Source organism: Anarhichas minor, unplaced genomic scaffold (assembly GCF_050575085.1).
Source record: "Anarhichas minor isolate MPS153535 unplaced genomic scaffold, ASM5057508v1 ptg000004l, whole genome shotgun sequence".
NCBI classification, from domain to species: domain Eukaryota; kingdom Metazoa; phylum Chordata; class Actinopteri; order Perciformes; family Anarhichadidae; genus Anarhichas; species Anarhichas minor.
The window spans coordinates 2,608,023-2,636,002 of NW_027466450.1; the positions used below are offsets into that span (position 1 = coordinate 2,608,023).

At 42.9% G+C, this 27,980-nt stretch overlaps 1 protein-coding gene across 1 annotated transcript; it reads right to left on the minus strand.

The window, feature by feature from the left end:
• Positions 1-196: 196 nt before the first annotated feature.
• mgat4a (alpha-1,3-mannosyl-glycoprotein 4-beta-N-acetylglucosaminyltransferase A) lies at positions 197-27,825 on the minus strand. Its single transcript, XM_076106004.1, has 16 exons — positions 27,023-27,825; positions 15,443-15,610; positions 14,928-15,068; positions 9,457-9,590; positions 9,293-9,339; positions 8,436-8,549; positions 7,553-7,628; positions 6,856-6,970; positions 6,247-6,377; positions 6,047-6,154; positions 5,877-5,951; positions 5,396-5,514; positions 3,726-3,804; positions 3,383-3,443; positions 2,814-2,926; positions 197-2,681 (listed from the first exon to the last, which is right to left on the minus strand). The coding sequence occupies exons 1-16, from the start codon at positions 27,114-27,116 to the stop codon at positions 2,655-2,657; spliced, it is 1,602 nt and encodes a 533-aa protein (XP_075962119.1). The 5' UTR covers positions 27,117-27,825; the 3' UTR covers positions 197-2,654.
• Positions 27,826-27,980: the final 155 nt, after the last annotated feature.

Sequence of the window (27,980 nt, forward strand, 5' to 3'; positions counted from 1 at the left end):
GTAGTTTTTTTTTATGGAAACAAAACATCTAATTGTGAAAACTAAAACAAAACTACTTATCATGGATCTTCTGGTCATGTTTGCAATAGATTTACTTTGCTTTACAAATGTTCCGAAATCAAACCTGGTGATGCAAATGGCATGAGTATTGCAAGTAGAACAAAATCACAACACAGAAAATGGCTATGACTTCGAACAACTTTTATCATTTATTTCAAAGATGTCCATGAAAAATGATTTCAAAAACATCAGAAGCAAACATACACATGTACACGATGAAGGCACATGAACTGATAGGTGTATGCATGGGGTTGTCAATCAAGGGAAGAGTTCCCTTCTTTTTTTGTCCCTAGTCCACTTCCACCGAATACAGTAGGGGGAGATTCATGACTGTTCATGCTGTTTTCATGCATTCACTTCCTGTCTGTGCATACAGGCCAAGAGGGAGAAGCCGATCTTGTTGGCAGTACTGAAAATGTCTTTCCCCTTTTTAAAACATGTTCCACCATTTAGGTGGTTTGCTCTCATCTTCTCCCAATTAAAAAAAAATAATCTGATGAAGAAGCGGCGATCAAGCGTTCAGCTTAAAAATCTGTTTTCTTGACTACAGCTCTAGCATGGATAGTTTTGATCAGAGGGGTGGAGGAGCTTGCTCTGACCAAAAAAAAAAAATTAAAAAAAATAAAAATTGTTCATGAACTACAAATAATGATCATGCATGTGAACAAGATTAGCAAAAAATCTATTCCACCAAAAGGCACTTAAATAAACCACTAAGATGCAAAATGAGTCAAGTTTCATTTAAATGGCTTCCACTCAAAACATTGGCGACACGCACACGAACACAAAACATGTCAAGTGAATTTCAATAAACTATTAAATGAGGCAGGAGAGCGAGAGAGTGAGAGACAGAAAGACAGATAATGCTTATTTAAATATTTGCAATCAGTGAAAGTACTACATTACAGAAACCAAATCATACAACAAAAAGGCGCACTTTGCAATAATCAGTAGTCATAGTATTTTGTCCAATCGCAAAACAGATACTCGATTAGACAAAAGATTGTTATGTAGATTTGGAGGAGTCGGTGAAATGAGCATCGTCTATGCAATGGTGATAACAAAAATAGTGAAAAAGCAGTGCAAATCATGCTGTTTCAGATGGTAATCTGGTACAAAACCCACTCTTTTTATCACTTTCACATGGCGCAACACAGAAATATTGTTAACACCCAATCGCTAATTGGACAGTGTGTGTTATTTAAAAAATATTAGTATATCCAGCAATCAAAGTGTAGGCAAGCGCGAGAGATTGGAATAATGTTGCTGAGACAATTTCAAGGGACCTGGATATAAGGCACATTTTTTCCAATTTTGACCCACAACTTCTTCAAGAAAATATATTCTCATCTCTCTCCAACCGTTCAGACTTCAAGAAATCAAAATAAATCGTTTTAGTTGTAACGTTTCGCTTCAAGTGGAAAGAAACTGGTACAGACCGAACCAAGCTACTTGCACCAGCAGACAAAAGCAACCTCGCAAGTAGCTGTAATAATGAAAGGAAAATGTAGAGTAGCGATTTTGAAAAAAAAAAATTACACAAATAAAACAGACTCTGAACTACCATAAACATCTCTTAATAGAATAAAAATATATTTTACCTCTTGTACAAATTAAAGATTTATTTCAAATAAATTAAGTCACCTTCATAGATCGTCAAAGCTGTAATAATATATCAATATATTCCTTCAGGAAAATGACACCAAGGCAATGTCTGATTGGTTTACTATAAATGGACACCGAGGTCATACACAGCCTGTCAGACAGGAGGTGAGACAGATAGTGTCATGGTACTTTTCTTGATGGATTGGGGTAGTTACCATGGAATCTGGCCTACGGTAGGGTCAAAGTTGTTTACTGACCGGCTACAGGCAGGGTTTAGGAACAGTGAGCTCATCCTGAGTTTGTTTTTCAGGACAAGTGGAGTATTTGAGCGTGGCTGCTGACAATACTCTGGGAGTGAGGGAAGCGTCGTCGTTCGGGCTGGTGTTGCTCGAGAGCTCCGTCATCTCTGTCGAGAACAGAGAGCAACTGGCCGTTAGTGATCACAACATATTTGACCATTGTGGGCTTCTGCTGGGGCGCTAGTGACAGTGCAATGCCCCAGCTGGCCCCAAGGTGGCAGCATTGAGTAACAGGAGGAGGATTTGGCAGCATCTACACCAGTGGGCCAGCTGACTGGTTCTCCCCAGATGTGATGATTTGTCCTCCTTCGTCCAAGCGTTGTCCGATTGTGTTCAAAGCTGCTGAACATCAGTCACTTTGAGAGCCGGAGCTGGGAACAGATGTCTTCACACACTCCACGGTTGTTCTTTAAGACAGTAGTATTCACATTCTCACAAATGATTAAGAGCACAAGAGTGCGGGGGCGATGCAGAAAGAAATGGAGAAATCGATCGATAAGAAGCAAAACAAAGTACATTAGGAACAGCGGGGACAGAGAGGTGGCGTTCCTCAGACAAGCTCAGACGAGCAACTCTAGCGGGCTCTCATGACTTCACTGCTTGTTGCTGGGTGCCAGAGGCCCCGCGTAAGCAATCGAGGAGGATTTTGGTCCCCCAAGGGCCATGATTCATGTGCCCGCTCCAGAACAGTCAGCCAGCTATCCGTTTTATATGTACCTGCAAGAGGAAAGCAGGCATCACATGTGTAAATGGATAAAAACAAGGAGGCAGTGAGCATCAGGAGAAAAGTGTTTTTGATGATCGGATTGGACAGGAGAAGAAAACAAGCGTGGTGTGTGATTGGCTTACTTCACTGAGGATGGCCCACACTGCTGAGTCTTTGACAACTGAAAGCCGAAGTGCTATGATGGGATTGAAAGAAGGATCAACAGCACCTTCGGCCACACCTTTCTCAAACTGACCTGTGAAGATAGATAGATAGATAGATGTATACTTTATTCATCCCCAGGGGGAAATTTGTTTGTAGCAGCAGCAAGCAAAAAGTGTGTGTGTTTAAGCACACACACAAAGCACATGTGAGGTATTATTAATCATATTTATAGATGGGGTACAATACACAGTCAATATTTAACTTGGGTATTTATTAACTGACTCACTGGAAGATTATGAACTTTATTCAACCATCACATTTCAAAAAAAGCTAAGAAACAAACAAAAAATATCTGCAGGAAGAGCAGAAAACTCCAGATAACATTTAGAAGAAAAGGGCAGTGATTGAGAACATTTCACACACCGTCTGTCTATCACTGTAGGTGTATTGTATAATCTGCCTGGGCTTTTTCAGTGTGTTTGTATGCACTTGCACACACACACACACACACACACACACACACAGCAAGTCAGTCAAATCCACCTACCGATCCTGTAAAAGCGGTCTTCAGTTCGCTTGTACTTCTCTTTGGTCTGCAGTCCAGGTTCCTAACATACGAACACAGGGAAAGATGGATAGCGGAATAACATATGAGACAAACGGAATTGTTAATGATTTGTCATTTGAGCAGATGCTAGTATCTGTGCCGAGACTGGTAGTGTGAATCGCAGTGTCAGAATGTATCGCAGCGAACGAGTCTGTCAATAATCAATAGGCTATGTCCTAAGAGCAACCACTCAATGGAATTTAATCAAAACTGTTTGCACAGCACAGAAGGGTTACAGACTGTGTGTGTGTGTGTGTGTGTGTGTGTGTGTGTGTGTCCCTACCGAAACAGGCAGTATTTCCACTGTTGTGTTCTCGATCTTGTCCCCCGGGTGCTCTTGATTACCACTGCGAAACAGGAACCTGCCAACGAAATCAAGCATTCATTTTTAATATTGACGTCCATGGATAAGTATTTTTGCACTTTGCCCTCATGATAAGCTGCCACTCAGATGCACACGACCCATCATTACATAGTGACATAGAGACTATGCAATGGTTAGTGTTCGGTCTGCCATAAATCATCTCTGCTCAATGTGAGACTGCCTCGTCTGCCCTCTACTACGCAACCCTTGCAACTCAAAAGACCTTGCAGTGTTCAATAAAAATGCAAAGGACTGTAAAGAAATGGGAAACTGTCATATAACCATCACGCTTCAGTGAAACGAAAAGAAGAAGAATGTGAGATTATTGTTTCTGTGCATGGTCCTTGTTTAATAAAGACGAATAAATCTCAAGTCACTTGTGGGCAGTAGGTTAGTCAGGCAAGTTATGTTTATAAAATTAAAATGTGGGTTTGCAAAAGTGTGCACACTCCTTTTGTCATCAGGGGTTAACGGTGAGTGGGATATACTTTCAAAGCTTATGCTTCTCAGATCTCATATTCAGGTTATAGCTACAGGCTCTGAACAGAAATTCCAGTATATCTTCTATTTTAGCCTACTGAGGGATCTCAGTATATTACATAGAGTATGATTTGATTCAACAAAGCATGCACACAGTGTGGAATATGAGCTGCACTTTAGATTTGGGGTCAGATTCAAAGAAGAAATAAAACAACCATGAATTCCTTACTTTATCCGAAAGAAAAAGGTTGTTTTTCGCTGGTGCACCGAATTTACTCGTGTTAAATGTTTTAACAGCCGGAGAGTAGGAGACGGGGGAAGAATGCCCGCCAGAGACAAAGACAGTGACGGATCATAAAGCATTTTGTATCTCCCGACCAACTGCTGATGAGATGTTTTCTAATCAGCATAGCAAAAGACTCTGAACCAGTGTAATTGGTGCCATTCAAAAGCAGACAAAACACTCCAGAGTCAGACAGTGGAACACTAGACAGGCCCTGTCCCACTCACTGCCACTTACTTGCTGAGTGACTGACAGACTCGCACACTCGTCTCGCTGACCGAACATTATCTTTACGAGAGCAGCGGATACATTCATCGCTGTAAAATGAATATCCCCGTGACCAAATATTAACATCGCTTTCAGGTCTGCTCTGATGCGGGCAGTCAATTTCGCTATCAGCTCTCTTTCTATTCGCCATCTTTCTCCCACTCTACCCCGGCTCCACAGAGAGTAGGAGGCAGGCCAGAGAATGCTTATTTTAGAGCACTCTCATTAGCTCAGCCTGATACACACACACACACACACACACACACACACACACACACACACACACACACACACACACACACACACACACACACACACACACACACACACACACACACACACACACACACACACACACACACACACACACACACACACACACACACACACACACACACACACACACACACACACACACACATACAATGTGCCCGTATGTGGAAATCTTGTGATCATGATGATATGAATGATATGCGTGCTCGCCAAATGATTTGAATGCAAGCGGTAAGAGGCCGTGCACACAAACATGTCACAGTCACATAAAGGCCTTCGTACGTACTTCTCTATGCTAACAGGTCGGTCAAATTTGAAGAGGATGTAGTCTCCTGCAGTGGGAGTGATGGCCCAGAAGAAGTCCTCTCCTAGGTACGTCTTCTCCAGCGTGTGACCCTGATACACCTGTGTAACACAAAACACATGTGTTGTTCCACCTTGATTGATTTTGAAGTTGGGGGTTATTACAAGAATTAATTATTGCTTTTATGATTGTTTTAATGAATTAGAATATACAAATAGGTCCATATCGCATAGAAATAATAAATACAATACGAGGACAACAACACAGAGATATAATCAGTGCTGTTCACATATGATTAAAAACGCAGAAACGTTTATTGTAATGTTTAAGGAATAACTTTGTGTCACTTTGTGTTGGCTCGGATGAGTGCATACCTCAACACAGCAGGTTGAAACTATAGATAACTAACTGTAAAGCAAAAGATCCAGAGATAATATCTTTTATTGGAACCCTGTCATGATACCTTCACTGAAGTGGAGACCTCAGCTGGAGGGTTGACATGCATCTTATGGAGCAGTGGCTTCAGGAAGTCCTTGTCCTACAGACACAGACAGAGGGGAAATCAACGTTTCTACACAGGAAGTAGCCTCTACTATTTTTGCAAATAAATAACTGTGAGGGCGTGAGACTGACTGTGAGTTTTTGGATCTTTCCAGCAAGAGAAGAATGGAGTCCCACGTGCTGAAACAGGGAAGGTCTGAACCGCACACGTAGGCTGGACTTCTGCCGCTCGCAGTGTTTCTTTGAAAAAAAAAAAAAGGACAAGGGAGGAATGACGACACCCACTCCCCTTACAAGGTCACTCGTGTCTATACAGTAATCACAGTGCATACCGCATCTTTCTCAGGATTGCAGACTTTCACCCAGAGAATATGGTCCAGCAGCCAATCGATGGGCTTCTCCTTGTAGAACATGAAAATGAACTCAACAATGAGGTTCAGGTCCGGAGCCTGGAACATTTTCCCTGTAGGAGAGAGAATCAGGGGGTTTACAGACATTCATTGGTTCTACACAGAAGCATTCAGCATCATTAACAACGAGATGATTAAACCATTACGCTGAACAAAAACAAGAATTGTTTTGTTTGGACTAAAAATATACCCACTCCTCATTTACATATTGTAGTGATGTGCCAAATCATAGTACTTTACAATGACCCAATTTCTATGCCGATCAATATCATTTCCATCATTTCTTCACTGGCTGCTGCAGATCCATCATTGGTGCATTTGACTGTTTATCATAAATCCAACAAGTCTCAGAGCACGTGAATGCTTTGCCGAGTGGATCTGAAAATCCTGAGTTAAGAGAATGAGTTGATGATCACTTTTGCGAGACCGTTTAGCAAGCAAGGCCACTGGTTTGGCTTTGCAGATCTTGCAGCATTCGACAGACCCCCCCGGTGGATACCGAGTATTGATCGCATGCTTAATGTATCGTACCGATGAATCCCAGCTGAGAGAACTCCAGGATCATCCAGTCCTCCGACGAGAGCTGCAGGGCAAAGTTCTTCATAGTGGCAAAGTAGTTGGGCTTGGCCACAATGTCATCCTCCAGCTGAGGGAACAGAGGCACAGACAGACAGGAGAAAATACTTTTTAAGAGTTGACGAATAATGTAGACGGAGAGGGTGAGAAGCAGGAGGGGGGACTCGGGGACTACACTCTGAACTGAGCTAAGACACACTTCTATGCCGCTACACTAAACTAGAGTAGACAGACAATACCTCTTCCCTTCAGGTGAGAGCAAAGAATGGAAATGACACACGCCGTGAATGAGAGCGGAAAGATGGGTGATCAACAACACAGTAAAACGGAAACCGCGGACGGCTGGTGTTAGCTATTCAAATCTGCTGAGAGTAAACATTTGTATAAACATCCCCAAATTGGACACCTAGTTTAGCCAAGAGGACAGATAAGAGCTGTAGAAGTCTCAGAGGATTAGGCTAAGAAGTGAAACTGGCCTGGTATGAAACTGGTATGACATGCTCCAGACTAAAAGCAAACCAGTGTTTGCCTGGTAACAGGCTTTCACACCGACACTGACACACACGAGTAACTGAAGCCCTTCATAAATGCGCTCCAGCGAGAGTTGCTATGGAAACATTCCTTTTATTCATTTATCTATTTAAGGACATACCTGGACATAATAAACTCCTTTGCTCACAGCATACATCATGAGGAAGGAATAGTCCAGATTCTGCTTGGTTCGCCATCTAAAAGAAAGAAGAAGAAAGAAGTCATCAACACGCATGATGAAACTATACATGACTGAAAACTCACGTCACCTCGCTGTATTTGAAAGGTTTCCCTCTTAGACATAAGAATCACATGCAAACAACTCAGTTGTGCAAATCAGGTAATCCCAGGTACACGGAACAAAAGACTCTCTTTGAATAGTTTATAGAGCGATGCTGTCACACTAATGATTTGATCGGCATGATCTGCCCTTGTTGCAGTCTGACTCATGGCTGTTCACCAGGGTGCAGGTGTTTGTGATGCTTCCAGGGTGCAGGTGTTGAATCTCTCTCTCTCTCTCTCTCTCTCTCTCTCACTCTCTCTCTCTCTCTCTCACTCTCTCTCTCTCTCACTCTCTCTCTCACTCTCTCTCTCTCTCAGAGTATGTACTGTATGTAGTAAGCAAAAAAACACAGCATTAACAGATTTCTAATGAAGCCAGTTGTTAGCCGACTATAAAGAGAAGATAAGTACAGAGGATAATTAGAGGGAGCACTACAGAGAGAGATCGAGGGTGCTGCTGCTGATGACCTTGATCTGACTTTGAGAAATGCCTGTGGAATACTAAGTACCTCGGCAGCCGACCTAAAAGCTCTCGCTTGCTCACTCCCTCCCACTTTCCCCCTGACTCACCCTTCTACTTCTTCACAGCTCTCCTGCAGTCCATTTCCCTGGTTTCAGCACGATTACCATAATGATTTCTCTCACATTCTTTCATCCTGATTGGATGTCAATGCAGTGAACATACAGATAACACAGACGTCTCGGCTACGTGAATGGCTTACTTGACTCTCTCTTTGGAGTCTCCAAAAGTCTCTTTGAGGTTGGCGAGTTCGGGGTAATAGGCGGCCGGCGGGGAGATCACCTCCAGCAAGCCTGAACTCAGCTCCGTAGAAAACCTGAAGAAAGATGGCCATGTTGATATGGTGAAACACACAAACTTCACTCTCACTCCGTCACGATGGGCCTCAACCACTAATACGTGTGTAGAAATGTTCTTAATATGCGCTCAAAGACGTGCTTGTATATCTTCCAGCGAGGCTACGTATGCCATGTTAACATCTGCATGGAGGTAAATTGCAATCATGTATATTCCCTGCGTGCCTGTTATTAATCGGCTACCAATTAACCAGTTGGCTACCAATTAACATTGGCTACATTTGCGCAAATTCGTGGCACTAGAAATTGGTGGGAGTAGCAGATCATTATAGACCATGTCAATAAAAACAATGAAAACCAAAACTGTCACATTTCAATATGGACAATCTCATATGCTCCTTTGTAAGCTGGGACTGAGACACTCAGTTTTAATTGTGACAATAACTGAGGAGGATGAATGGACGTCAACATGATGGTTATTTTATACATTTGTCCAACGCATTAGTAAGTTAACGGTTTTAAATATTGTTGTTTATCAAAGCCCCTTTTAACGAATGCAGTTTTAAAATGTCATGCATTTAGTTAAACGGTGTCATCGTTTGTGCGTACGCAAGCTTTTTCGTAAACTACGAACAAATTTGGGTAAAAAAACGATTAATGGATCCCGCACGGGATGAACGCACAGATCTGTGCGTCGGCACTGTTGAGGCCCAATATTTCCACCTTTCTGTGCGTCTGTCAGGAAGCAGAGATGTGTACTCACTCTTTCTCCAAGACAGCTACCACGCTGTGAACGTATTCCACGTCAGTCTGCGGAAACAAAACAAGGACAACACATTAGACACGCAGACCTTTTTCGCATCATTTGAACTTCTTTGTGCAGAAGCATCATTCTATGACTCATGCTGTACAAATATGAGATCTCACCTCCCCAACGTAGACAATAATGACGCAGTCGAGTTTCTCCTCTGGTGACAGCTTGTCTATTAGCGACCGCAGCGTCTCTGACAGATATGACTTCACCTTCCGCTTCACTGTGGGGATCCCCATCACCATGGTAACTGAGGGGGAAAAAAAGGTCTGAGGTCAGAACAGGAAGGCTGCAGAGGTGGAACCAAAACCAAATCATCTTTACCCGTTAGACAACGTCTAACTACATTAGCCAAACACTCACAAGAACAGCAATTCATGCCGTACGTCTGATAGTTTGGAATCTGCACTAACATGGTGCATGTTTAAAGAAGTGTCTTTAAACTACAATCTTACACCACGTAAGCTAAATAGAGTCACTGAATAAACCATTAAAGCCAATCATGTTTGGACTTTAGATATAGAGATCCGCAACGCATCGCTAAATTAATTCATGAGCTTGTTCTACCAGCAACGTAAACAAAGCCAGACGAGCAACAGCAACGACAAGAAGAAACTGGAGAGCAGAACTGATCAGTTTCAGAGAGGGTCGGACCACTCTGACTGTAATTACCTATAAAAAACTATCAAAAGTTATTACATTGTGTTACACTGTGAGAAGCTGGAAAAGGCGGATGTTTAATTACTTGATACCAAGCAGTTAATCGGTCAATTAATCAACCGAAACTATCATTCATTCTTTTGTCGATTAATCCGACTGTCAGCAAAACCAACTGATCTCATATATGAAGCTGATGAGACAACAGTAAGAGGAAAAGAGAGTGGCTATTGTCATCAAGTGGTTGAGGGAAACACAAGACAGCCTCTTCTTCAGTGTAGAGAGACACAACAGACTGTTGCAGACATAAAATGAGTTCATTCTACTCACTAGGATACAAGGATCACTTTCACCAGGGAAAGACGGCGTGAGGGAACGAGAGAGAGCAGAGTAGAGCAAGTTGGCACTGGTGCAACAGAACCATATTCTGAATGAAAGTGTTTTCTTCAAGCTAATGAAAATAAATCAAAACAGCAGCATGACATTGACTACCAGCATGTGTGCTTTCTTTGTCATGTTTAGCTTTCTCTTCCTATATGTGTGCTATACTAGCACTTTACTGCATTCGAAACAGAGGGCGGTTTTGCATAATGTTTTGCATAAAATGTGCAGTACTTTTTAAGAGGAGGTTACAGAGTTCTTGCTCTATAGCAAGTTAAAGTTGTGAAGCTCATGAACCCGGGGCTAATGCGGGCATGTGTGAGTTTAAAAAGGGGGGGGGGGGGGGGGGGGGGATGTTGACTGAGCTGATGTGGGGGCACAAACTTGAGGTGCAGAATGAGCGAGTGGCACAGTGGACTCGGGAAAGGGTGCAGAGGGATCTGTGCAGCGTGGAGAATCTGTCCCAGTTTTGCTTTGTGTTTCTCGCACTAAGCTCCGTGTCGTATAGCGAGCGACACCCACCACCACCACCGCCACCGAGAAAGTAGGTCGAGGATGAAAGGAGTGTGTGGGAGGAAGGAAAAGAGACAGAGTGACAGAATAAGGGAAGGTGGCAGAGAGTGGTAATGCAGGAGAGTGCAGCGGGAGCAGGACCGACTCCCACACTGCCCCTCCCCGTGATCAGCCTGGACGCTTCACTCTGCCATTCCTTTTATGTCCTTCAGAGGAAAACAACAATCTACATGTCTGCTCTCTTCTCTGTCACATCAGTGAAAAGAGCTGATCTGGCACGCGATACACGTAAAGGAGCTACGTTTGTGATATCCACAAAATTGACGCTTGATCGTTGTTGATGTTTTCCCCGATTAGTGACCAAAGCTAAACATTATTTAGGGTTAGGGCTAGTGACACTACTAGATCATTGCTTACAGTGGGAATAATGATGTGCTCAAGCAAATAACACGCACTTTGAAAATTCCCATAATTAACCAATTAAACTTATTAAAAATAATGATGTACGAGTAGCCTGCATGTTAATGAAAAATAAAAAATAAAATATTACAAATGTGTTACATTTAGAGAGCACACATGTATATAGATTATTCTTATTAGAGAAAAAAAGAAACTATGTCCATCAACTTGGTGTTGGAGTTTTTCATTTGGTTTGAATCTGTTTTTTTTTTTACATATTTGATAACCTTGTTTGTATTTATACTGTAACATGTGTTTGCTTTTGATATTACATTAACTAACTGAAGCAGTTCCTTTTTAATTACCAATTTTAAAAAAAAAGGCACAATGTGGGATTTTCCTAACAAACGGTGTATAAAGAGTCATACAGAAGTAATCCCTCTCCATCATCACGTAGGACAGAACAGAAGTCTGTATTTACAGACAACCTGCCCTCTGCCTGCATTTTCTCTTTTCTTATTATTTTGCTGTGCTGCCCCTCGCTCTGCCTCTGCCTCTAGCTGACACGGTATCGGCTGAGTCGGAAGTTGGGGAAGCTCTGCTAGATTCTCCTGTCTGGACACAAATAGCCTACTTTGTCCATTAGCTAGCTAGACTTAAGATCGCTAAAACTCTGTGTCTGGTGCCGTTGAGCCGGGGAGGAAGGGGCCACCTCGCTGCTCGGGGTGAGAGGCTTCCTGAGTAATCTGGGTGCTGTATTTTATGAAACTAAAGATATATATATTTTTTTTAAACGTCTAAGCTTTCATGGTCTACCAAAGCCTGACAGACACTGTGTGTGTGCGCGCGTGTGTGTGTGTGTACAATCCACACCCTGAAAGGATCAACATCACCTATTAAAACATCTTTTGTGTTTGTAAAAAAGGTCACGTCTCTCACATGCTACGTTTATAGTATCCGGTTACTATTATTATTATTATTATTATTATTATTATTATATGGGTGGAATCATCCAACCAGCAATGTATAGAGGCGACATTTGCAGAAACAGCAATACTCTATCCCAAAAGGAGATCAACGGTGCAAGCTTCACAGCCTGTAGGCGAGTGCTGAACATAGACACAGGTGGCACATGCTAATTAACTGACAAGCATCTCAAAATGCCTCAAACCTGATCATTATATTCCAACGTCAACGTGCGGGCATCAGCCGTTTTCGTCACCCTGCGTGCACACAATGGCAGGTGGATTGCACCATGCTGTGCCATGCGTAGCTGCTTGCAGCTGGAAGATAGGGCTATGTCCTATTTCTATTTATTTTCCTCAGTGTAGCATCGCAGCGATGCAGCTAGCCAACCAGGGCCCACACTGAAACAAGAAGGAGGTGTTGTTCTTTTCAAAAATCAAGGGAAGTCAGTGATGGATGAAAGCTTTGGTTTGCGTTTACTGATTCATTTTGCCAAAAAAAAAAAGTCTACACAAAGGGTCAGGTTTGATATACAAGGTACGAGATTGTAGCACAGCCCGATGTGAGGACACGGGGATCACTGGGTTATAAAAGGGGTACGAGTGTGTTACAAACCCACAGGGTTGTAATTTGTTTCAAATTAGATCTTGTTGATTAGATTGTGATGATTAATGAACTGAGAATTACAACTTCTACCACTTAAACTGAATGAGGAACCAAGAGAAGCAAAGGTTTCTATCTCATACTGAACCCTCTGCTGATACAAGCAAAGATATCAGAGGCAAGAAAATATAGAACGGGTTAACCAGCAAAGACAGAATCAACAAATATGCAACCATGACGTCACCGTCAATTGACGCCTCTTTCACACCAAAGCAGAAACTGAGCCTGCACAGAGAGCAGCGGGGTCTGGGGGAGACCCACCCACATTCCACAAAGACCTCTGATTGGCTCGTACTTGTTGCCTTTCTTCTGAGGATTTGTTTCGTTCATTTCTGATAAACAAGATTGCTGGAAGGTTGATGGGGTTAATGATTTGAACTTGGCTTTGGAGGTTTTCATAAAAAGGATGGCAGCCTTCTTGTAGAGTGCTCTCGTATGTAATTATAATGTCCTGATTATGGGAGAAAAATGTTGTGTATGTTGCTATACATGTTGCCTATATGGATGGAATAAAAGTACAGATATGTTGGAAATTTAAACTTTAATGGATGCCATAATTAAACATAATGTTAACCGTAACGTTGATATGGCAAAACTGATCAAGACGACATCATTAAAATGGCAAACCCTACTAATATGGTTGCTGACCCCTGGTCTACATTCTCCTCACAAGATTCAGCAGCACCAGGAATTCCAAATTGGGGAGAGAAAGCGATCTTCAACTGTAGCTTGTGACATGTTAAATAGCTGGCCAGTGTAAACAAATGCCGGCGCTGCTTGGCAACAGCATAAGTACTGACTGTGTGCAAAAGGGCACAAGTTGGCAAGCTGACGGCTCGCTAAAGGCCATATGTGTGTTTGGAGCGAGCGAGACTGCATTTACAATAACGCTCTTTTGTTGGTTTCCGTCTAACAGGAGCTCCAGTCAGGCCCGACCCCATCCACAATCTAAAGTGAGAGGATGTCCTATTTTGCACAGCTATAAATATCAGATATGTCAGATATGCTTAGACCAGTAGGGAAACAGGGGGGGGGGGGGGGGGGGGGGGAAGTAAAAAAAGAAAGAACGATAGATGCAGAGGTAGACTGAGCAGAACAATTCCACAGTCAATTCCCAGTAGCAGTACCGGCAGCTTGGTTGTGCATTCCAGTGAACACAAGTGATAGTGTTTCAGGTCGGGAAGCTGGTGAGACAAAAAGCAGTAGGCAGCAACAAACTCTGCCTTCTCCGTGGCGAGACAGACATTCTGTAGGGAAAGCCAGAAAGAGTCTTAAAAAGGTAACAAATACCTGTCCACCTTCTCTTAAATCCAGACTGGCAATGGCCAACAGATGGTAGGGATGGGCCTTGCTTTTGTTTTTGTGTTTGCTGTGGGAATACCTTGCACTCATCAATCAAACAAGCTTCAAACCAAAGACAAGAAACTCCGGTTTGTTCCTGACTTGTCCCTCCTTCATTTCCCCGAATTTGTTTGTCTGTTCTTCCCCCGAGGTAATTGTCATTAGGAATGTGGAAACACCACTCAAAGGAATGGAAGAAGCATTTAAAAAAAAAGAAATAAATGCCGTTCCTGAAAATAGAAATTAATAGAAAAGAGCGAAATAGTTCCTTTGAAAGAGGCAAACGACAGACTTCAGCTTAGACATGACGTGTTGCACCTTTGTCCTGAATATAAAGTAAGATAGAAAGCAAAAGGGAAGCAATCCCTCGTTCGATCAAGCTAAGAGACGGGATACATAACTTGTATCCCGTATATAGAAAAATGACACCATACATAATCTTCTCCAATATGAGCCTAATGCAAAAGCTCCGTCCAGAGGGGATACTTGTTGTGAACAAGTCACCGACTGAAAAACTTGTTGAGACTTGACTCTCTCCCCGGTGTAGTGAGGATCTCTGTTTAGCTTGCACACTCTGGAGAAAAGGCCTCATTAATCAGGGACGTTACTGTTGTACTGAATTTGCTGTGTGTGTGTGTGTGTGTGTGTGTGTGTGCACGCGTCTCACCTCCTGTGCGGCCGAGACCAACCTGCACGGCAGGCTGCAGGCTGCCCTCATTGTTGAGCAGGTGAGGCAGGTGGTGGTAGATATTTGGCACCTGGAGAGGCTTCCTACTCGTGAGCTCCTTCAGTAGCTTCTGTGTCTCATCTGAAAGAGTTTAGCAGCGTCCTCTTCTTAGTTTCATTGAAATGATGACAGGAGTGAAATGATGCTGACTTCTAAAGCACCACCTGTTAATGTGCTCTGGTAGGACTGTGATGCCGTTACTAGTAAAACATTGAACTACACATTACAACATTAGCGTCATAACAGAAATTGCCAACTAAACTTTTAGATTGTTATTTGAATAATGAGCAGTACCAAGCAGTGAAATGTTCTTGTGACTGCTGTGTCCACCCAGTGGGCTTGAGGGTGGACTGAGACAGATTTAACAATAGAAGCCTGTGAGTATCCTGCCACTCAGAATCACGGCCATGGAAAAATGTCACTTCACGGAGTCTTCCGCTGCGTTTGTCAGTTACCTGAGAAGTTTATGAGAGCATCTTTGCTGCCGTTCGTCTCGGCTATGGCACGTCTGAACTGCTCAAGGATATTGTTGAGCTCCGTCGAGCGCTGCAGCGTCCTGTGCTCGGCCACGCGAAGGCGCTCTTTCAAGCCGTGGAACTCCCGCTGGTACGCTACCAGCTTCTCTGCGAGGACAAACAAAAAAACACAGCAGGACGCGTTAGCAGGTGCCACGGAAAACGTTTCCAGAAATTGAAAATAATACAACGGTCTGATAAACAGACCACTTTTAGCGCCACGGTGCAGGGTTCAGCCATGCAGAAGAAAACATCTGGACAAACACAATACGGTAAGTCTATCGGCGGGGGGGGGGGGGGGGGGATGTAACATAATGTATCATTATATACATGTGTATATTACACCGCCTCATCCAAGCAATCAACTGCAGCTTGTATTTCACTATGGATCCACTTAATAGGCTAAGCCGGAATGTCTCAAGTTAAACTAATCAAGGGGGATGAAGACTTTGAATTACACTTAAAAAAAGCTAATGTAGCAAATAACACCATACAGTAGAGTAGCGACGAAGCCGGAAATCACCCACAGAGCGCTCACTTCTGCCAGGGCTGCACAAAGCACTAAATTAATGTTATTAATGACAGAAAATGTTGAGGTAATCTGAATTTGCGTACAGATTTGGCTCTATATCAAAATACTGGTTATGACAGACAGTCACGTGTACCAGGTTGTCATCATTAAAGTAAGATGTGTTCAAACATGGCATGTTTCACAAAGGAAATGACATTGTGTTTTTTGTTATTTCCTGGATTCGGATCCACACCAAACTAACCACTTCAACTGGGATCCAGTGAGTCCTCTTTTTCAGCTCTCATATCCGAACCCGACCTTTTTCTGATCAGGTCATCTGGAGCACGTTGAAGTAGAGATTGGATCTGAAGAGTACTTCAAGACAAAGCTGATGAGCGAAGGGTGAGAAGCTCCTTTTTCAATTTCCTGAGCAGAATTTCTAAATTATTACACTTGTGCCAAACCTATAGTACCACATGATATCATCGACAGTGATGGAGCACTCAGGAGCAGCTATTTATCGGCAACACCAGCTGTGTGGTTTGTTTTTTCAGTTTTTTTTACTGGAATTTACTTTTGAGGTTCCAGGCAGTTTACTGTGAACACGTGAGGAAACCTGCCCTTTGGTGGCAGAAGTAGAGGCTGTGAAATTCTATGAGAAAGGTGAAATGGCTGTGGTCTGTTGGTAAGCTGAGATCATAAATGTATTAAATACGCTAGATACGCTCGTCTCAGGACGCTTTCATGCAGTCAGTTTGGCTGGTGCGAATCAGAGTGAAATTGATTCTTCTGGTTCGTTTTCCATTTGGTCTGGATGAGTTTCGCGGTACACAAATTAAAGCCAACCAAACAAAGACATTATTTGCTGAGGGGCGTTTACGAAGGAGCAGGTGCCAAAAAAAAGAAAAATGGCCACTTTGGCTCAGCATTTATCTGCTGTGCACACAAATCTTTTCTCCTGCAGTTCATTGCAAATTACTTTATAAACGTCACTTTTTTCGTGGTCTGTATTTTCTCTTTGGCCCAGATGTCAAGCAAACATCAGGCTGCTGCAGAAGTCACCAGAGTTCAATCGAAGCGGACTGAATGTTGGCTTGTGAAAACGGCCAACACAAACACTTCAACAAGTAGAGTAAAACTTTGTCTTTTTTTTTTTATTGTTGTATTTTTAAATTGTCTTTTACCCGACTATTTTATTGCTTTGGTGTTTACGTACTTTGTAACATTTTTTTTAAGACATAAATAATGTTTTTTCTTTTTTTTTTTTTACAGTATTTATTGATCAGATGATGAGAAATGATTTAAAGCCAAGAAAGCACATGTGTGGTGGTCACTGACACACCTACGAAGCCTTAGTGTCAATATTAGCGGTACAGTCGTCCACAATTCACAAGGTTAGAGGTAGAGAAGGAACATCTCCGGTGTGCATCTGTGCGTGAGCTCGGAGGGGATGTGGGTTTGGTAGATTTATTGTGCCCTTTTGGAAAACCCCTCACAGCAACAAAACCCAGACTCCCTTTATCTTCCCCTCTCCATCTCTCTCTCTCTCTCTCTCTGACTGAGCTATTGTCCTGGCCCTTCTCCTCCACACAGAACCATGTTGTTCCTCCTAAATGTTGATTTCTAAAGACACACAGACAGATGTTGTCATACGGACCAAAGCTCATGAAAAGGGCAGCTTCAAACTAAAACAAAACAAAACAGACTTTCATCTTCCCATCAGGCCTTTGATTGTAGGACTCCAGGCCTGTTGAGATGAAACCACACCTGTAATCCCACTCTGCCCCACAAGAAGAGAAGCAAGAAGCAGATACGGTTTCTATTCAGCTATATGTATCCCCTGCACTATTAGGTGGTGAAACTGGAGGCGTTCTTTGCATATATTGCACAATATCACATTGTCTTTCAAGGAAATGCCTCTCCCACAGAAACAGAATGAGAGTGGAACGGATATTGAACTGTTAACCACTTCAAGAGAAGACTGAGATTGTTGTTGACACCTCAGTATGGGCCGTAAAGTGTGTCACCTTCTCAGCTAAGCCGGCAGTGAAGGCGGTCACTTTTCTTTTTTTGCAAATCAAGTGGTATCAACATAAAGTGTATTTTTTTAAATTAAGTAATAGGGCGAATGAGGAACCTACTCTGCTGGCATACAGCCACCGGGCAACTGAATGGGTCCACGAAATGCATTAAACAATTACCTGAGGTCTGGAGTACATCTATACAATCTCATTATTCTTCTCTGCTCTCTAGAAGCATGAGTTGTGGGGGAAGGGCTAAGTGGCTGTGCTTTACCTCCGAGGCGAGCTTAACAACCTCTCCTCTTTTCCTAACGTCGTCTCATCCCTTCCTCTTAATTTAATGCAGGTTTTCACATTTGTGTTTTTTTAGTGTCCTATATGCGTCTAACTTTCTACACTATCTGCACAGCCACCCTGGCATCCACCTTTATTTTTTTCTCTGTACTTATTGCCCCTTCTCTGCAGTGTGAGTGAGTGTGAGGCCTTGAGTCTGTTCCTTTTTAAAGGCTAGTTGTTTGAACCCCCATTATATATCCGACTCCCCATTCCTTCCACGTATCTCATTAATAAATCAAATGGACAGAGCAAAGGAATCAAGGATAACATGTCGAGGCGAATATATCACACACTTCTAGCCATAAGGGAGTTATGCTATTCCTTGTAAAGTCTTTCAACCTGCAAATTTGAAGTTAATGTGTTAATTCTCGTCAACCAAAACGTCAGGTTTGGGTGGAGATGCTCCAATCGTGTAAATGAGCTGAGGCCTTAAATTGGAGCCAAATGATGAAACTTCACTCATGTACAGAGCAGCCATGTCATGACTATTGCGTCACCTCACGAAATGGATGAGGAGAAATTAAATCTAAAACTAAAATGAGCCGATCAGCACGGGTTAAATCCCCCAAAAAGGTGTTTTTAAAGAAATCAATTCTAGACATCATGGCATCCATTATGAAAACAATCGATAGGGGCATGTTTGACAAACACTCTTGTAAGCGTTATCCACATGTGCACTGCAACTTGATAGCGCACCTGACAAAGAGCTTGCATGTAATGACTGTATCGGCTTTAAGTTGAAGTTTTAACTTCACATAAAACACATCTGAAGAATGTTTGTTTTTCTCAGGAAAGAGAAACAGATGTTAAGAACAACATATGTTTGTAAGTTCATTAACGGACTAGGCTGCATCATAAATACATGGGATCCGTACATAAAATAATGTAGCCCTCCTTTGTAAACAATGTTTAAATGCACGTATTGATCCACAGTCACAACATCCTTGTTGTTGGACCTGTTGTGCTTACTCGTGACCTCAGTAGTAGCGTTTCAGTATCTGAAGTTGGATGTCAGAGAGAGCGAGAGAGAGAGAGCGAGAGAGAGAGCGAGAACGGACAGCGTGAGCTACACAGATCAATATACCGTCTTCTGAACGTCACAGGAGAGAACAAGGATGACGTCGGCGTGCTTCATAGAAATCCAAGCCACAACTCACCAGGGTGTTAAGAGTTTTATCAGTCAATCCATTAGCTCGTCAAAAGCCCTCCCAGTGATCTTGCCCTTGACCTGGCGCTCCCTATGCTGATGCATGCTGCTGACTGCAGGTCCGTGAGTGCTGATAAAAAAAAACTTGTGCATGAGTGAGTTGCGGCACATCGTTCGCAGATGTCGGCTGGTGAAGCAAAGTTTCACTTTGAAATACACAGCTGCCCAAATATTGTCAGCGAGTATTAACCAGGAAGTACATGCAGTGTATGGCGGCCAATGAGCAGAGCTGAAAAAAAACTGTTACTTTACAGTTTGTCTACTTAATTTGCTGAATCCTGGTCTGTTGTATTCAAAACATTTAGATTTTAGTAGTAGTGTAGTTTGTTTAAACACAAACGGTTTCACTGGGATTGTTATGAATGAAGACTTATTGTTGCGTTTTCAGATATTTATTTTTAGCATAAACAAATTCCACTCATCCCGGAGTCTCCGCTTGTTGCCGGACAACTCGTCCAGACCAAGAAATAGCCCGGCACATAAATCCCAATAAAATAGCGATTCAACATTTTTACACTTTAGTTTTTGTACGGATCAAAACAAGATACAACGTGTGAGTGAGCTCAAGATATTTGTTTGGTGGATTTTCGTTACATTTGCACAGAGCTAGGCAAGCTGTGCGACTCAATCTCGTCTTCCAACTCTCTGCAAGAAAGCGAATAAGCTCTCTCCCAAACTGCTGCACTGTTCCATTAAACTGTGGACTCTGCCTGCCAAGTGTCTTGACCTCAGGGCCAGAAGTCCCATTTAGATAAATAAATGTTCCCCCTAATTTCTCTGTGTAAAATCAGCAACCTTAACGAAATGTAAAAGTCCTTGAACTTTGTTTGTGTAGCTGAAAAGATGCCACGTCATTGAGCCTTTTCTTATTGGACTTGCGGCTACAGATTCCACCTGCCAGACAAACTCTGGGAACAAGACGCACGTGTATACAAAACATGTCCACAGCATTATGCATGTATGAACACCCCAGAGTGGTGCACCTGCTAGCCACGTGGTTCTACGCTGCAGCTGCAATGTGCAGCACAAGGCCTTTAACCAGGCAGTTATCTCTTAAGTAGGGCAGATGGTGCAAAACACTAATTTGAGATTAATAGGAATAAAAACAGGAATAGTTCTGACATGTTGGGTTTTGATCTAATAGTTCACAGATGCCCCACCAGTAATCTAGCATGACTGATGGGGTCAAACAGACAAACACACCACAGGACTTATTTCTCTTTGACCTCGGTCATATGAAACATTTTACTCTCATCCAAGGGTAAGAAAATATCTGACCAATGTGCCAACAGTTGAAACAAGATAAACGTTTTGGGTTTATCCGTCCCACTAGGTATAAGTCATGCAACATTTAACTTCACACAGAGTAAGAGAAAAGCACACCAACACACAGAGTAGCGGTATAGATTTCTGCTGGTATTTTCCAAAGGAGAAGTGCAAGTCGATCCACGAGGAGGCGAGTGATACTCCCTGAACGGTCCTGTGTAGTTTGCAGAAAGAGAAAACGCACACCTTTGTCTCAATCTGTCCCACTTTTTTTGGTTTTGCGATACACCGCAACCCTTCCACCTTTAAAGTCAAATCAAAGGGTTACGGGGGTCAGACAATAAAGCAGTATCAGCAGAAGCTGGACCGATATTTGCCCTCTAGGCAACTTTCCAAACCCAGATTCTTATTTTTGCTTCCTCAAATCGGGCTCGTTGTTTCTTCCGACCTCCACCCACTCTTCTCCCTCTACTGTGGTCACAATAAGCTCCTGCTGCGTCTCTTATGCTGACTGACAGCAGAGAGCCGAGAGCTGAGGCCCCGCGCCGCTTACTTCCACTTTCTGGCCCCACTTGGTGCCTCTGAGGGGGGGGGGGGGCCATCAGCCAGGCTGTCTGATTTTTACGAAACTCCACTTTCAGGGATGTTGTTCACCAATCAATTGTATAATGATATGCAGTGGGAGTCCAGAGAGTCCACTACAACAACAAAGTGTTCAGAGCTGAAATAATGAGTCCATTTACTGATTCAAAGGAAAATAACACACAAGTATTTAGATAATCATCTAATGCATTTAGTCATTTCTCCTACAATTTTATGCTTTTCCTTCTCAATACGATAGGACTCCGAGTATATTATAATGGGCAAGTTACACTATATTCTGTCATTTTAAACAAAACCATAAAGTTAAATAAGACAATAGCTGAAAAATAGATCATAAAAATAGAAGGCTATTTGGAGCCCTTACTATTTTTCATAAATTACCAAGAACCAATATATTTCAATCCAGCTGATATTTACTGACAGTGGACAGTCTAAGCGCTGGTTTCTGTCGGTATACTTTTAAACAAACAAGCCTGGTACGACTAACTGTTACATCACAGTGGCCACGAGCATTCACGTGATGAAAATGTCCTCATCTCCCCATATCAGTGAGTTATCAGAGTGCATGGAGACTCCCAGAATTTATGGATTCCTGTGAAATATATCTGGCTCTTAACCCGTAAACGCCTCGTGTTTGGTAAATGAAAAAGGCCCGTCACCTTCAGCGGAGCGGCCACAATGCGTGAAGGTCTGCATGACCTCCTCCACACAAACTAACGTGTGCAAACCGGTTCTTGTATACGGCGAGCTAATGCCACAGATTAATCAACAGAGAGCAGTTAAAGCCAAATAATCCATCAGCTCTCCTCTGCTCCCCGACACTGGGGAGAAATTGTGTGTAGTCTGGGAATCCTGTCCAGAAAAAGAGAAGGAACATGCATGAATGAATGAATGAATAGCGGTGTGGGATACAGGAAGTGAGCTGAAGCACGAGGAGGGAAACAACGATGATTGTTAACTCGCTAACGGCAGAAGACGCCTGTTCCTGTTTGGACAGAGTATATGGGCTGTCTGGGATAAAGGGAAGTGTGAGTGTGTGTGTGTGTGTGTGTGTGTGTGAGAGTGAGAGTGAGAGAGATACAAAATACAGAAAAAAATAATAAAAAAAAAAAACTTATCCAACGGCATTACTGCCGTGTCAGCACTCTCATCCTTTCTCTCCAACATACATCCCACCTAGGGCATCTTCTCATCCTCTCTCTTTTAAGATCTGGCCTTTCTGCTCCCTTCTTCCTTCCAGGCCACTTAGGAGTTGTCTGGCAGACTGCCCTCACTCACAGTGCACACACACTAAATGTATACACACACACACACACACACACACACACACACACACACACACAGATTCCTACAAAATAAGAAAACACAATGTGCGAGCCATATTCTAACTAATTAACCATGCATCTGACCTAACACCTTGCTTTATCTGCGAGCTCACTCGCCCCCTTTAACTGCAATCACTTGTGCTATTTTTGGCCCATTGTGTTTGGAATGGTGTGATGATGGAGGAAAGACCACGGCTTTAAACATAGCCGGGGGGGGGGGGACGCATGGGTTCATGGAAGCCGAAGATAAATAGGAAGTCACATTTGCAAAAAGGGAAGCGTTTTGTGCTCGGTAACTGTCAGACAATCTGCTGAGAGAATAAGAACCTTCGAGCCATCTTAAAATCACGGCTGGGAACCAAAGAGAAAACATGAACACATTCAATGCGCTCAACTTTTAGCCATGTCAAAATACAAACAAGCATGTGATCCTTTCTATAACTTAACTTAAAATTGGGAACAGAGCTTACTTTTCCTTTAATAACAGAAAAAACGTGACACGAGTCACTCTACTATTTGCACTACTTTATGTATATACGCTGTATGCTCATGCTACCCTTAAACCATTGGGTACCATTCATTACTCCAGACATGCATCGCACTCACCGCTGTGAGTTACATGAAATGGTCAGATGACCGTCGCTTACATCCAGAAGGCATCGACAGACATTGTTTTTATTCCATTGCGCCAGACACTTAACATCGTTGTGTAGAATGTGAACAACCGTAACAACAGATCACAGACGTGCTTTAAATGTTTCTCATATCAACTGTGATCTCGGGGAAGATAACTTACTACTGTAATGGACTGAAAAACAAACCAGAGACACCCGCTCCTCCGTCTCAAAGTCCTACTTACTGGCATTTCAATTAGTGTCTGTGCGTGCACGATGGCCGCTTTGTGTGACTCACTCATCTTGTGAGGCCGTATAAATATAATTTTGTCGTCAAGTCTCTCTTGTGGAAGAGATCTTGATTCAATGAGACTTCCTGAGTAAGGAAAGGAAAGCCGGTAACTAAGTACGCCTTGAGGAGAAAGAAAATATATTTAAACGGAAAAAATAGTGTTTAAAAGCAACTTGTGGTGGTGGCATAACGCTATTTTCCTCACATGAGGTTGGCAACAAACAAGGCGGCTATAAATGCATGTTCGCTGTGTCGCCAGTGGATTTAATCATCAGACCCCTTATTATTATTATTGACATCTATCCTGTGTCAACACTGATATTAATCAATCGTAAATACGGTAGAATAAATACAGTTTTATAGTCTTATTCACAACAGTCGCAAACTGGAGACTGTGCACACGTTCCAAAACAGATATGGATCTCATCTCAAGCGTAAATTACATTCAAAACATGCAAATCACCAAAACGTTAGGTTGATAGTGAGAGTGCTTTAAAACCGCCTCGGCAGATAACCTGTATTTTGTAATAAAGTCTGTTATATAGCCGGGCGGATACCAGAGAGCGGTCTCTCACTGGGGGATGAGGCGGACTCTGACAGAGAAGTACACATTCTGGAGAGCCATTCAACATGGAGTGTTTGCACAGCTGACTGGCACAGCGCTCACAGCAGTCGAGTGACCAGGAACTAGACAGGCTGTCGGAAGCAAAGGGATAGGCAAACAAAAAATGTGAAATAATAAAAATAAAAACATTGCTCAAGATTCATCTCTCCACCGCAATAGCACCCAAAGCAACCGTCTTGTCGACGACAGGAAGTGAATCGCACAAACACTGTCAAGAGCCTGAATACAAATAGGTCTTATGTGTACAACTGAAGCAGGTTTTCAGAAATTCTCGTTTTCAGAACGACTCAATGCCCGAGGACAAAAACACTCTAAACACCCACGCCGGGCAGTATCAAGAGGAGGAGGCATCTATAACCACAGGGGGGGAAAGATACGGCACATAAAAGAGCCTCGAATGTTGAAAATGAAAAGAAAGAAAAGCCGTTTTCAAACATCTCATGTTAAGACAAGACACAGCACAAACACAGCCAGTGCAATACAAGGTAAAGAACATGAATAAAGCTCGTTATGTTGTTGATGCAGGTAACGCATACACACTAATTCAAGTTCTACAATCTTTTCTGAAGTAAATTGCATTGTATTTGAGACATTTGAAAGAAGTCTTTATTGTCTCGCTAGAGTGCTTGGTGTTACATTTGATCAGTGTCACAAAAATAAAATAAAAAGCAGCCCAGTGTTGTGCAAAAAGAATACAACTTATCAGCAGAGAATGGGAGCCGTTTGTGTCAGCGGCCTTCACAGAAACTGCAGCCCAGAGTTCACGGTGGAAATCAATACTCAAGCTTTCCCTAAAAGACCCCAAAAAGGAGATTTTCATCACTGCTCACTCCCACAAAATAAACATTTGACACATTTTGTAGTCCAACATGAAATGAACCTTGATTGAGCAAATAGGTTTGCCGTTTTCAATACCACGTTCCTTAACGCACCGCTAAATGTCGGAGGAAAACGTCGGAGGCTGCATTTAGAAAGGATTTGCTGCACATAAGCAAAACACAATCAAATTAAGGAGCACATTCTCCTCAAAGCATACGCGCCATAAAGAAACTGGCTGCATTTACACACACACTACAGTACACAAAAATATGTATGAATATGTCGATACTGATGGTGTTTGAAAAGCAGTGTTGATTTTACTAATAGTAAAATCAACACTAATAGTTACTGCCCTGTACAAATAGCATCCCAAGACAGCTTCTATTGAGTTGTTAGTAATGTTGTGGTTGTGTATGACTTGATGCCTTGTTGCATTTGCAGCAGGTTTCTTTATGCTGTCAATGTGGGGTGAAATGGGAACATGTGTTTAAACGAACACACATAGGCGGCATGCAACCAAATGAGGTTTTCTTTAGGGATTCACTTTTTCTGTTAATACCGAGTTGGATCCACCAGTGGGGACATCCCCAATTTTATTCACTTGCTTGTGTTTGGTCTGTTTGCTTGAGCCAACTTAAATGGCGGTGTGTTGAGCTCTCTCTGCCACCATACAGACCTACACATTTGCTTTTGAATAGTAGTTCTAGTTACTTTGCTCACTGAAGACATTTCAACACGTCACAGTAGAAAAATGCACAGGTGCAAATAATAACATTGAAGGTTACTGGTATTGTGAATGCTGCTGGGGCTTACTGGGAGACTTGAAGACAACGGAGCAATCGTTAATGTAATATACACACCGACAAGTCTAAATGTCTGTGGTAAAAATGATCTATTCACCATCCTTTGAGAATTCAGGTGGTTTAGGATATTAGGACAATCCACTAGAATTTAGGGTCAAATGCACACACAAAAAAGGGTGTACTTGCAGAAAACTACGAGCCAAAGCTTTCAATATTCCTGTTCTGACGACAGATACTAGACCATCAACAGGTGAAGCACACAGAACAGAGGGCATCGTCTCTTGACCTTTGCTTCGTGCATGTACTTTCATCAAGCCAAGGACCAGTCCCAGCATGCTCCAGTGAGACTCACTGCACTCCATTTACAAGGAAAATATTTCATCAAGCTGATAAGCTCCACAGCGATCACAACGTGAAGCCTTGGCTTGGAATTTATCTAAAGGCTGCAATTATTTACACTCTGCTGATAACAAATAACTAAAGGCCCACGAGCCTCCCACGTGGATTGGGTTAACCCTGGCAAGGGAGCACTCTGCCCTCCTAAACTGCTAATAAACTTGTGTAATAGAGCCTCGATGTTTAACAGGACATGTTAACACATGGTACATATTCACATCACAGACATTGAACGTCTCTGCAGGAGGTGAAATGGAACTGAATGGTGAGTTTATCAGGAAGTGTTGCTTTAAAGTGACTGGGACACACTCGACTATCCCTAAGTGATTGAGGTAGGATGGAAACAGAGGAGTGTGGAGGATGAGCAATGAGCCGAGAGAGAGATGGGGCCTGACTTCATCATCGGCCATGCTGTCAAAGTGTGAACACAACAGAGGGAATAAATACATGCACGTGAACGAGAGGCTGACGATAGGACATTAGAGAGGCTAATCAAAAGACACCCATTGTGCGTTTTGCAATTGAGGGATTGTCACTTTGGGTGTTACGGGAATAGAAACCGGATGAGGCAACACCTGCTGTCCTAGGACCGACATGCTGCTGGACGTCTGCTAGTTTGTCAACGAGGCCCCACAGCTGTCACTTATCCTTTAAAAGACAAGTACGCCTTAAAATGAGTCAACAACCGCGTGTTCAACCTACCTTTGCCATTCTGCCACGCTGTGTACCAGGACAGGCTGAGGAAGGACGTGAAGAAAATAATCGCAGTGGCCACAGTTCCATTTCTGAGCCTCATCTCATTTCAGCGAAGCCTCTCCTCGGCTGAGTTTTCGGGGACCCCGGAGCGGCCGTTCCCTCCTTCCTTCCTTCTCGCTCTGCCTTCAGGGTGTTGAGACTGGCGTAGGCGCCGGTATATGGGGGGCGTGAAACGGTAAAAAAAAGAAAGAAAAGAAAGCCCGTTATAGTTAACCGGACTGAGCACGGACCTCTGCTCTAGGAGGTGATACACCCTCAGTCTCGGTCGTTGAAACTGGCTCCTCCCGTACCGTCCTACGGAGATCGGTCACGAGTCAACTGCTCTCCGTGACAACATGGTCGGTTAAGATAGAAGTAGCCAGTTGCCGACACAATCCATTGTAATTTGCTTTTACAGCCAGTCGTTAGTTTCAAGTAGAAGGAGCATTTCCAGTGTGCAGCGGTGGATCCTCCGGGATAGGCTGCTCGCTCTCTGACGGTGTCCGACAAGGAAACGCCTCATGTCACGTTGATTCCGCTTCAAGGCAACTGGCAACAGATGAATTTACGAAAAGAAAGAAAAAAAGCAGCGTGTCCGTCGTGTTGCTCGCTCTGAGCCTCGCGTCAACGGAGCAACCTGAAGCCCGTTAACCGACACGGAGTACGTAACGGTCTCTGTTACAGGGAGACCACTTTGTCGTCCATAGGTAACTTTAACGGCAATGGTCCGTACCGCTTCAATCCATTCACTCACAGCAGCACATTAAACGGAATGAGCAGCGTACTCGCGCGATATTTGGCAGCTGGTGGTGCGCGAGAGAAAAAGAAAGAGAGCGAGTGAGATTGAGAGCGAGAGGGATAGAGACTCGTTAATTTAAAGACTTTCACATAAATTGAATCATTGGAGAAGTGAATTCAGCTGTCT